A 12,955-nucleotide genomic window follows, 5' to 3' on the forward strand; every position below is an offset into this window, starting at 1 on the left:
AGAAGGAAATGAAATGTGATTCTGGTATTCATCAGCTTCTCGTTAAAACTTAAGTCCAAACCGCTAAGGATCTCTCTAGACAAGCCCTGGGAAGCCAAATGGGATTTAAAATGGAGCAGCGTGGCACCGCAAAAGGAAGCACTCGGGTGGCAGGGGAGGGGATGGGATACGGTGTTCTGAAAAATCAATAAGTGCTTTGAGTTGACAGGGCGCTAGCATGAAAAAAAAAAAGAGGTCACGTATCCCTCTGCTCCAGGCAAACTTAAGAGCTCCGAGTCGTCATTAAAACTGAAGCAATCGTGTAAAAGCATTCAGTACAGGCAGCAACTTTCGCTGTCTGCTTTCAAACGGACAAATCCGTGCCTATGATAGAAAAACAATGGAAGAAATGTAGGGCATTGTCCCCAGGTTTTTCTCCAAATCCAAATCAAGGAAGAATTTAAAAGCACATTGAAGGCTGGAAGGCCCAGACAAAAGGAGACCATGCAGACAGATCTCCTTACTGGGTGTCTAACTGGGACTCAGAATGTTGGCCACCGTCAGGCAGAGCGTATCGCAGACATGACCTATCACAGCACATGGTCAGAGAACTTCCAGGTTTCCAACCCTGGGCTCTGAGGCCCAGAAGGTGCTCCATCATGGACAATGATGGCGAACTCCTGCCCCTGAGGCAGGCTTGTGGATGCAAAGGAGTGATGCTGAAAGTTCTGGACATCCGAGCTGTCTCAGGCAGAGAACTAAAAAAAAACAGAAGTCAGCTATGAAGAGGACAGAAGACCTCAGGGATATCACCAGAGCCAGGTGAACAGAAAGAGCATCAAAGGCCTCTGTGCTCTTACAATAATCAGCCAGGAGGCTTTGAGAGATTCAGCGGGGAAGGAAAAAGGTCAAAGAGCTACAAGGCCTTGGGGACCTCGGAAGGGAGAGGCTCCCATCAAGAGAGACTATCTAAGCTGAAGGGTGGCACATCTGTCACGCAGCTATGCCTGCATTTCCCATTTCAGTCACAGGAAGAGCAGTTTCTTTAACGAGGTGCCTCCAGCAGACGTCAGGTCAAATGAAACCCTAACCCTTGGTCACAGGCAACCCTCGGCACTGATCCTGAAGCTGCTGAATCTGCATGGACACAAGCAGAAGAAGCCCGCCTGCCTATAGGATGGTCAATCAAAGTTGTGCTTCTCTGTGTTTAGAAGAAAGAAACTATTGGTCAGGAGTCACTCATTGGACCACAATCAAAGCCAGGCCTGTTTTGTTTTGCTTTTTCCTTTTTTGGCCGCCCTGCAGCATATGGAGCTCCTGGGCCAGGGATCAGATCCAAGCCATAGTTGTGACCTAAGCCGCAGCTGCAGCAACACTGAATCCTTAGCCCACTGTGCCAGGCTGGGGATCGAACCTGTGTCCCAGGGCTCCCAAGATGCTGCTGATCCCGCTGAACCACAGCAGGAGCTCCCAAGCGTGTTTTTGAGGTGTCCTCTTAGAGCCCTGCCTCAGGAGCTCTGCGGAGATGAGGGAGGTCCAGAAGCTTGTTCTTGCTGTTGGCTTCAGCATAAGCGAGGGCCTACTGCACACATAAGGCGGGGTGAGGACGGGGCAGCGAGGCTTCTGCCAAGTCTAGTCTCCTGGTCAAGAGCTTAGTGTTAGGCAAATCTAGGTTACATATGGGGCTCTTTCACTTCTAGCTCCTGTTTAGTTTCTTGATACCTCGGTTTCCTCATCCTCAAATAAAAGAACAGGAATAACTATAGCCTGCGGTTAAGAGAAAATATTTAAGTGTTCAGCACAGAGTCTTAAGTAAGTTCTCACAGATGGAAGCTCCTCTGGGCAAAGCCAGTGTGGAGGTGGTGCATGGCCTGTGTCAACCAAGCGGAATCAATGTCCTGACAAATACCAATTTAATGTGTTCATGCATGGTCCCTATTGAGACTGCTGCTACTTCAAAACAAACAAACAAACAACAACAACAACAACAAAAAACCTGGTGAACTGTTTCATTTTTTCAGCCAGTTATTTACCATCAGTGAGTCAGGGTCATAGCTTGACCTCCTTTCCTGTTTGCTCTGAGGTCTGAGGTAGCAGAGGCTGCCGAGGCCAATCCTAGCTTCACCCTTAACTAAGGCAGAGAAATGGCAACCACCATGGGTCCCACTTCATATGGACTGTGGGGATTCAAGCAGCCATTCTGGTCAAAGAGCTCTGCCAGCCCCTGGCCCTGAAATCTTTATCGCCACAGTCACAAAGAGCCAAGGAAGCAACTCCCTTCATCCCTGACCAAGCTGGACCTTGCCCATCATTCAAGAATGCCCATTATCACACAAAAATTGATTCTACCCCTCGGCCAACTACAACACTGAAGCTCATATGAAAAGAATCAGAGCATGATGGAGGATAATGTGAGAAAAAGAGTGTGTGTGTGTGTGTGTGTGTGTGTGTGTGTGTGTGGTTGGGTCACCTTTTACAGCTGAAATTAACAGAACAGTATAAATCAAAACTATAATAAAAATTAAAAATTAAAAGGAATTAGGAGTTTCCGTCGTGGCGCAGTGGTTAACAAATCCGACTACGAACCATGAGGTTGCGGGTTCAGTCCCTGCCCTTGCTCAGTGGGTTAACGATCCGGCGTTGCCGTGAGCTGTGGTGTAGGTTGCAGACGCGGCTCGGATCCCGCGTTGCTGTGGCTCTGGTGTAGGCCGGTGGCTACAGCTCCGATTGGACCCCTAGCCTGGGAACCTCCATATGCCGCGGGAGCGGCCCAAGAAATAGCAAAAAGACCAAAAAAAAAAAAAATTAAAAGGAATTAGAGGGAGTTCCCATTGTGGTGCAGCAGAAACAAATGCAACTAGGATCCATGAGGATGCAGGTTCGATCCCTGGCCTCGCTCAGTGGGTTCAAGATCAGGCGTTGCTATGAGCTGTGCTGTAGGTCGAAGACATAGCTCAGATCTGCGGATTGGTGTTGCTGCAGCTGTGGCGTAGGCCGGAAGCTGCAGCTCTGCTTGGACTTCTAGCCTGGGAACTTCCATATGCCGAAGATGCAGCCCTAAAAAAGAAGAAAAAAAAAAAATTAGAGGACAGATTTAACACTTTCCTCCACATTCTTTCTCAGAACAAGGGAGAGCGGAAGTGGGCACTACTTACTGTCCCTCGCCTGCATCATCTCATTTGAGCTTCGTTATGTTTATCCCCATTTTAAAGAATAGGAAACTAAGGCTAACAGAGGCCAACCCCAGAGATGTTCGGTGACAAAGCTGGTACTGAAGTTTGGTTCTACTCCATTCTAAGCCCAGAGCCCTTTCCATCCCACCTGGTAAGAGAGGCAAGGCATGCCAAATTTCAATTCTAAATTCCAGATTCCCAGACATCCTTAGCCAGCCAAAAAAGTGTTAGCATAGTAACTTCATAATAACGTCCAACCACAAAACAAGAGTCAATGGCTCAGGTACAAAACAGCTTTAAATAAGCCCCCATCTGACCTCCACACCCATGAGCTTGATGAGAATTTCCTGAAATTATGAGTTGGCCGTGCTTCAAACAGAACCATCCTCAGAAATGCACTGGTGAGGGATGTAAAGCTGTTATCAGCTGCCACTTCTGACTTTCATTCCAGATGAGAAGATATAAAACGATTTCTGCTGTCCTTGTAATGATGCTACCTCTTACCGCCTGTAGGTAAACCTCATACCTTTTCAACGACAGTTCAGCCAAGAATGAATTCTGAAGGATTTGAATTTTAAGGGGAGCTGTAGGAGTGGAAATCCCTCATAATTAAAGGCCAGTTCATTAGCACTTTCATACATATGCATTAGCCGTTTAAGGCGAGGTTAAATAGACTATGAATAGATTTTTAATGTCAAGAATCTCATCAAAATTCCACACGCTGAACCAGCAAGTGCCCTTCACTCATTACCGCTGTCCTTCCTCTCCTTGTATTAATCTCTCAGGTCGCTAACCTAAAGAAGGCAAATATCACAGATTCTCCCAGAACACGCCCCCAAATTAGACTCAAACTCCATGGAGATGGAGAGGGACCGTGCGGCAGTTGTGAAGGCCGTTGGGACAGGTCCTCAGCATCTGACTGTCCAGGCAAGTCTGACCCAGTTCCTCGCCCCCAGGTAGCCCTCCCCCCTCCTCCCCCACCTCGAACTGCCACGGCTCTTCCCCCTCCCTGCCACCCTCCCACCCCATGCCACCCCCTCCACCCTCTGCTGCTGCTGCTTGTAGCTCCCACGTCAGTGCAAGAATTCCTAACACTGCCACCAACTCTTCCCCTTTCTGTTTACACTCTCGCCCCATCTATCTTTTTTATTACAGTGTAGCCGGTTACAGTGAATGTATCTACGTGCATGACTGGGTCACTATGCTGTACAGCAGAAATTGACACAATGCTGCTGCCCCATCTCTCTTAATCGTCCCCTTGACTTTCTCTAGAACCCACGCCCCAGGAACTCCGTCCTTATGTCCCCAGTGTCAGCCTCATAACCCAGTTCCAGTCTCAAGTATCAGCTATTTACTGGCACATCCACTGGTTGGCCTGCCGTTCCCAAGAGCCTTTGGCACGTTTCCCCGTTTCTCTGAGTTTCCCAAGTTACAGTCTCAGCAATAACCTTTAGACTCAACTCTCACCTCTGTTCTCTACATTCAACTGGCAACCAAACCCAGATGATTCCCTCCTCAGACAGATTCCAGGTCCATCCTTCCATTCTCACCACAAGTTCAAGACCTCACGTCCACTGACCTGAGCTTCCTGATCCATCTCCTATCTCATCACCTTTTCTTTTCTTTTTCCTAGAGCCGCACATGGAGGTTCCCAGGCTAGGGGTCGAATCAGAGCTGTAGCCACCAGCCTACACACAGCCACAGCAACACCAGATGCGAGGCCAGGGATTGAACCCACAACCTTGTGGTCCCTAGTCGGATTCGTTAACCACTGAGCCACAAGGGGAACTCCTCATCATCTTTTCTTGATTGTTCTACCTAACTTTATTATAATAATCTTTCTGAAGGTCACCCAATCTTTCCAGAAATTACCCAAGTCTATCAGAATAATATCAGTTCACATACACCACTAATGCAAAATGGTGCATTTCTAAGTCTCCTTTTTTCAAATTCCTTGGCACTGAGATTCTCCTAAATCCGTCCTTTTCAGCCCTAACTCCCATTATTGCATCCGGTGACTGCATCTTACCCTGCAGCCAACTGGATCTACTGTTCTCTGAATTCCCCCCATCCTACTTCCACTTAAGAGTTTTGATCCACAGCACCCTTCCCCCATGCATAAATCCAAACGATATTTCAGTATCCAATTCATCTAAAATCCCAACTGAACTATTACTAATATGAAAATTCAATTAATTAGAACCCTGTATTATGGACATTTGTGTATGTGTGTGTCTTTTTTAGGGCAGCACCCACGGCACATGAAGTTCCCAGGCTAAGGGTCAAATCAGAGCTGCAGCTGCCACCCTATACCACAGCCACAGCAATGCAGGATCCAAACCATGTCTGTGATCTACACCACAGTTCACAGATCCTTAACCCACTGAGCAAGGCCGGGGATCAAACCCGTGTCTTCATGGATGCCAGTTGGGTTTGTTACTGCTGAGCCACTGCGGGAACTCCTGGGCATTTTAATTAGTTAAGTCCTTCCAATGTTCTCAAACCAAAGGCCACCAGGGACCTCTACAGTTGAGCCAGTAGGGTTTCTTACTCATGGCAGCGTGGAAGCACATACACCTTGGGGTATCATGGAGTGTCTCGGTCAAAGGTGTTAAGGGGGTGATTATAGGGTTCGAACTCTGGTTGGGTAGCTTGGGGAGGAGTCACTCTAGAGAGGATGCTGTCAGGAAGCAGGAGCAATTCCACCCTCGAGTATTTCAGTCATTCTTGCCTACAGGTGGGGGCAGGCTAGAGCAAGGCTAAAGCTGTAATGGGGGAGGGAGCAGCTGGCCCCCACTTCATTTGCAATACAAGGGGATGTTTGGTATTCCGTGGGTGGCATGATGACCTTGTTTTTACCTGTGCTTGCACAAAATTATGAAATGGTCTTGTTTGTTCTCACCTTACCGTGGTCTGCGAATGACCGTGTGTGATGTCGGTATGCTGCGTGTTTATGTCCTCATGTCCAATAGGAGAGGCCACGGCCCAGCTGTGAGCACCAGGCTGGGTCCTAACAACTCCAAGGCCTGCTTGTAAGTGTCCAGCAAGCTCCCAGATGTCAGGGGCTACTCTTTCCTTTCTTAGTTCTTAGTGTCGTCATGATGTCAAATGTAGAAATTTCAACATTTTCTTAGGTAGGAATACGAGCTATGAAGAGCTGTTACAGCTGCAAGATTCTATCTGGGATCCCAGTGGTGAGGGCAGATATCATATTTTGGAAGAGAGCAAAGGTAGGGCATGATAAAAGGATTAGGATGTGGGGAAAGGAGATAATATATTTTATAAAAGCAACAATTCTCAAGAATAATGAGCTATACAGATCTGGACCCTCTCAGAGCACGTGAAATGGGAAAAGTATCTTCATCCCAATAAACCTGGGAAGGTTTTCTGGGTGAATAAAAGATGCAAGTTGTCCACTGTGCTCATCCAAGAATCTTAATGCAACTGGGCATTCATGAGCAAGCTGAGTGTTTCCGTATCATGGAAGGTGGACGTTTTTCTTTACTGCTCTTAAATTGCTATTAAAATCCCGACCATTAAGTCTTATCTTTGACCCTGTTCCCAGCAGACACTATCAGAGTGGGTACTGCCAAGTCTGATTTTAACAGCAGGAAGCAATGCCAACTGTGTCTTTTAGGCCATCCAGGCCAGAAAAGCAGCCCACATGGAAGGCGTGTGTCCAAAATAGAAAAAAAAAAAAAAAAAGAAAAAAACCAGTATCTGAAATTCTTATTATTTCCTTTTAAAAAATTCATTTGGAAAAAAGCTTAAACATCCTTTCTTTTATAGCCCGGATTGAGTTGCTAGGCTTATGACCGAGAAGAATGAGCAGAGATCCATGGGTGGCAATTTATCCCAGGTCTAGTCTGTGACAAGTGATGAACATCGAAGGTTATTCATGTGTATTTCCATGTAAAAATCCTCTCATGCTTTATCCTATAAATCCCTTAAATAGCCCTGGCAAGGTTAACTCAATTCAACACACAAGGTTAGAGTGAAAATTCAAGTGTATCAGGCAGGGGCCAAGACCAGTGAACTGAGGCAAACCACCTCCCTTCTCACCAGGGATTCCTTCCCAACATGGTCATCATCCAAACGGCATCTGCAGGTGCCACCATTGTTTTGAGAACACACGAAACACCATGGCTTCTACCCACAAGGGCAGTGACATGCCCCAGGTGACTCCAGGCGCTGTGGCCCCACTTCCCACAGTGTTTGTTGGGCTCCCAGCTCTCACTGTCTGCAATCCTTGGGAGAATTCAATTGGCGATTGTTTCAGAGGATGTGTGGCCTATCACTTAACACTGTCTCTGAAAGATAACACTTCCGCGATTACTCACTGCTCACACTGTATTGTTTAATACTAGAACCCCATCAGAAATCCCTAGCCTGATAAGTGAAAAATGAGGTATGAAAATAATGCTCCTGGCAAATCTGATTTGCAGTCATCCGAATGGCATTTTGTCAGATGAGAGCTAATTATCAACCTGACACGATTTCAATCTGCTGCCATTTTATGAAATGGGGTCTGTTCACTCTCAATAAAGACGATCGGGCTTGCCGCTCTTCAGCTAGACACCCAATTTCACCTACTCTCATGAGATTCTTCTATTATGCAAACTAGCGGTAAAGCAATTACAGGCTCTGAAAGATTAAGACTAGAAATATCGCATTCAGAGAATTGTCATTTTCACCTCTTAAAATGTAAATTCCTGCCAGATGTTACGATGCCTTTTTATTGCATACAATGTCACCTAATGATCAGAAGAAGCAACCCCCTCTAAAAGCAATTTAATCTCCCAAGTTCAATGAGAGATTGACAGAACTCCAAGGCTCTACCTTGGGGGACCGCCTAATACGTCCAGTCATCCAACAGTGGAACACACATTTCTTCAGGCTTCTCAAGGCTACTTAGAGGCTGAGCATTGGCTTTACCAAGCTAAATGCTCCAAATGGACATGAAAGAAGGTTGAGCAGAGAATAGGGAGGAAAAAAAGGAACTTCAACAGGAGCAACTTCACCTCTCTGTGACTTGGGAAGAAATGCTTGATCTCCATAAAAGGAAAACAAAGAAGAGCTCTTACTACTCTGTGCCAGGAAATAGGCTGCTTGCTTCTTATCTGGTGCTCTCACGTGCAGCGGATCATGGTCAGCAAAGGACCTGGTCAGTAACTCACCCCAGGTCTAGTCTGCAACCCCCAACTGCAGCTGATGACAAGCATCTAAGACATTATTTGTGGAAATAAACCCTGAGGCCCAGAAATGTCCTGTAAATTCCTACGGTGACAGTCAACAACCTGGGGGGGGGGGGTCTCAGTTTCCTTCTCCCACCCGCAGCTATTCCTCCCTGTGTGCACAGAGAAACACCAGGTGATGTAGTTTCTATCCAGGACTTTGTAAGCCTCCTTACACCTGCTGACAGCCTCTCCCTGATATTACTAAAAAGCAACATGTATCTTTAAATAATGACATCCCACTTCAAGTTTTTTTTCAAAAAAACAACTAAATAGCAGAGAAGGCTAATACGTTTAAGAACAAGAGGGAGAGGAGAAACAAAGCTGCCACCTAGTCCTGTGACATGTGGGGCTTCTCTGTGAGGCCCCGAGGGAACCAGGACTCTCAGGGGACAGGTGTGCAGGATGCTCTGAGGTTTTGCTTCAGATCACGGCCTAATGATTATCTACCGATGTGCGATGACATCCAGAGCTGGGTGTGAGACAAGAGTGCTCAAGAGTGTCTGTGTTCATTTGCACAAGGGCAGCTGGCTTCATTTGCAAACGCAAGGTGGTCTTAGTGCCCCACGGTCCTGACAAGACAAGGGCACCGCACTACCTGACCTCCCCCTCAGCTCCCTGCTGCCATGGCACGTGTCTTCAAGGCACATGGAAGAACAGCAGCCCCCAAGAGGGAAGTGGCTCCCAGATCTACACGGCTCTGACAGGGCAGGACTGGGGTACATGTGGAAAAGTGTCCTCGTTCTATGCTTAGATTGAAGAAACCCCGTCATAAGGTTCATGAGAACTAACATATGATCCAGCAATCCCATTCCTGGGCACATCCAGACGAACCTTTCATTGAAAATGATACATGCACCTGTATGTTAACTGCAGCACTACTCACAACAGCCAAGACACGGAAATAAGCTAAATGTCCATTGACAGATGAATGGATTAAGATGTGGCACATGTGCACAATGGAATACTACTTAGCCATTAAAAAGGACAAAATATTGCCATTTGCAGCAACATGGATACAACTAGAGATTCTCATATTAAGTGAAGTCAGAAAGAGAAAGACAAATACCATATGCTATCACTTACATGTGGAATCTGAAATATGGCACAAATAACCCTATCTACAAAACAGAAACAGATGATAAACATGGACAGAAAACTTGTGGTTGCTGGGGGGAGGGGGGAGAAAATGGATGGATGGGGAGTTTGAGGTTGACAGATGCAAACTATTACATTTAGAATGGATAAGCAATGAGATCTTACTGTATAGCACACAGAACTATATCTGGTCTCTTGGGGTAGAACATGATGAAAGACAGTATGAGAAAAAAATTTGTGTACATATATATGTGTATGTGTGTGTGTATAAAATGTAAAATGTAGATAGATATATATATAATATGTATATATTACTGAGTCGCAATGCTATATAGCAGAAATTGACACATCATTGTAAATCAACTATACTGTAATAAAAAAAAGAAGAGAAATTGAAATATTACCAGGGTAGTTAATTACACATGTCAATTTGGCTAAGCCACAAGACCTGAATATTTGTTCAGACACTAATCTAGATGTTGCTGTGAAGGTATTTTTTAGAAGAGATTAGCATTTACATCAGTAGGCTTTGAGTAAAACCCTCCAGAATGGCGGGGGGGGGGGGTGGTGTCTCAACCAATCAGTTGAGAGTCTTAAGCGTAAAAGCTGTGGTTCCCCGAAGAAGGAGAATCTTCGACTCAAAACTGTAATGTAGAACCCTGCCTGAGCTGCCAGCCTACCAGTTTGCACCATAATTTGAACCTGCCAGTCCTCACAACAACTGCACATCAACTGCTTAAAATCAAGCAATCTCTCTCTCTCCCTTTCCCTCCCTCTCCCTCTCTCCTGGTTCTGTTTCTCTGGAGAATCCTCTTCATGCAGTTATCAGGCAGATGAAACAGCGCTGTTCCCTCTGTACTTCAGAACAGAGAGGAAAGGGGCACGTGGCAAAATATCAATCCCACGATTGTTTAGAAAACCGGACAATTTAAAAGTCTATACGAAAGAGGCTTTTCAGTATCTTACAGATGCTTAGCTGCATTTCCCACTCACTCCTTCAGGTGACTCATGAACATGAGACGTGACCCTTGAAAGCTCCGGACCAGGCACAGGTACAGGACAATGGAGACGGGGCACCGGGGCTGGAATCAGGACTCGGCCCCTGAGTGGGGGGTATGGCCGCAGATACACAACTGAACTGGGAATAAGGCATTTCAATACCTTGGTGGAAAGGTGGGTTCCCAAATCCACCTGTCAGGGAGGGCACCTAAAAGGACCAAAGATGGGAAGTACCCATCTCAAAACCTAGCAAGATGAAGCTCAATACCTTATTGTTAAACAAAAGTTATTAAGAATACCTTATCGTTAAACAAAAGTTATTGGTAAAACACACTTCCTACTACCTCCTCAAGGGGAAGAGAGACACAGACAAGGATGGTTAATATAATATTTTAAAGACCAAGAAAGTGATATTTCGGGGGAGTGTGGGAACTGAGAGGAAGGAAAGCTGATTTGGCCCCAGAGGGGAGATCTGCAGGTGAGATGGGGTGACAGGGGAGCGGGCAGCCAGGCAAGGGCACTACGGGGACAGAGCCAGTAGTCACGCAAGCTAGGGAGACTGGCCAGCTGCCTTGCCGGACCAGGGACATATGGGGGGAACTGCTGTGCTGGGAAGCATTCTAAAGAGGCAATTCATGCAAAGATAGAGACATGGGCAGAGCAGAAACAAGGGGGAAAGAAAGAGCCGCCCAGGTACATTCTTTTCAGACCAGGAGGCTGCGCAGACACAAATTCTGACTAGCACCCACTCTGACTTTGAAGTCACAAAACTTTCACAATAAACAACCAGCAAGGCAAATGCAGAAGACATCTGAAAAACAAATGGTGAAACTTCTGGACATTTACAAGAGAAGTCACGGGTCCCATAACACATACTGTGCCCCGAGTAAGATTTTTCAAAGGTAATAAAATCCCGAATGGACTGCATTCTGCTTTGTATGCACATTAAAATGCAAACTGTTCCGTTAACCTAGTAACCCTGTCAATAAGTAATACAGTAAAGGCTCCGAAGTGACCTAGTCAGTTGTTCAAAATCATCAAACTGTTCTAAGATTAAGCCTGTTTCTCATTTTGTTCATTTTTGCTTACTTGCGCTTTCTTATTTTTCGACAATGACTGAATTGCTCATGAAAAGGGGGTAAGGGTATTTTCCAAACCCTGCCTAGGGTAAGGCTAAAGAGAAAGGGTGTCATAAATGAGTGGGGTTCACTTAGATGGGCAAATAAACCCATTCAGAGGGCAACCTGTGCTCAGATGCAAAAGAAAAGTCGAAAGGCTTTGGGAATGGAAAAAGGAGAGACTCTCGGTCCATGGAATGATCGTACCAACCTGGGTCACACAGGCATTTGTAGCTGGTGCCCACACTGCGGCACGTGCCGTGGGCACAGGGGCTGAGTGCACAGAAGTCCACGAGCTGCGCGCACGCCGGGCCAGTGAAGCCTGCACTACAGCTGCAGCCGAAGTGCAGCCCATCAGCGTAGCAGGTCCCGTTGTTCTGGCAGGGGCTGGAGGCGCACGGGTCCACTTTCTCCTCGCAGGTGGCACCCAGGTAGCCTGCAGGAGAGTGGCAGAAGGAGGGTAAAAAAATTGAACTGTGTTACACTTAATAACCAAGAAATTGGCGCCGCTGTTCTTAACACTTTCCATTGTGATTTGACTGATGAATTCTTGAATTGTTTCCAGATAAGCACAACCCAACGAAGCTAAGGTTTTCTTAGCTTGGGTAACCAGGGGTTCAATGATGAAGCCCCGTGCATCCGTTTTTGTTGAAATATAAAATATGACTGCTCAGATGGACAGATGGAGAGGGACATAAAGACATTTATATGTAAACACGTGTCTCTATGTATGTATAGACTAGAAAGATGCCAAAACTAAAAGAATGGTGGGGTTTCGTTGTGGCTCAGTGGGTTAAGAACCCAACACAGTGTCTATGAGGATGCAGGTTCCATCCCTGGCCTGACTCAGTGGGTTAAGGATCTGGCATTGCCGCAAGCTGTGGCATAGCTCGTGGATGCGGCTCAGATCTGGCATTGCTGTGGCTGTAGCATAGGCTCTAGCTGCAGCTCTGATTCGACCCCCAGCCTGGGAACTTCCATATGCTGCAGGTGTGGCCCTAAAAAGAAAAAAAAAAATAAATTAAATTTAAAAATTAAAATAAATTAATTAAAGGTGATTACTTTTAGGAAGGTAGGGCTAGGGTCAGTGGAGGAATTTCACCTCTTTAAAACTCATTGCCGGGGAAGATATTTCTTGCTTTGCTTTGCTTTGCAATACTTTGCTCTATAATAAAGATATAATCCTGAATTTAAAACCTTAAACCCATGTAAAATAGTAAACGAAGAAAACATTTTTCTCCCACCCGATCCCTTTGTTCCTCAGTCCCTTCTCTAGAAGCACCCACTGTTAGGATTTTCTTGAATATACGATGTTTTAGAATTTGGTTGTTATAATGGAAAAACAAACTGTGAT

The 12,955-nt window shown here is 46.0% G+C and overlaps 1 protein-coding gene across 1 annotated transcript in view; it reads right to left on the minus strand.

Annotated features, from left to right (window-relative positions):
• The window catches only part of DNER (delta/notch like EGF repeat containing), a 344,618-nt gene that overhangs the window by 70,372 nt on the left and 261,291 nt on the right, over positions 1-12,955 (minus strand). Inside the window, exon 8 of the mRNA XM_047773688.1 lies at positions 11,813-12,037. Within this exon, the coding sequence (XP_047629644.1) occupies positions 11,813-12,037 (225 nt within the window). The remainder of the gene's footprint in view (positions 1-11,812; positions 12,038-12,955) is intronic.

The sequence above is a fragment of the Phacochoerus africanus genome, chromosome 3 (assembly GCF_016906955.1).
Source record: "Phacochoerus africanus isolate WHEZ1 chromosome 3, ROS_Pafr_v1, whole genome shotgun sequence".
NCBI lineage: Eukaryota > Metazoa > Chordata > Mammalia > Artiodactyla > Suidae > Phacochoerus > Phacochoerus africanus.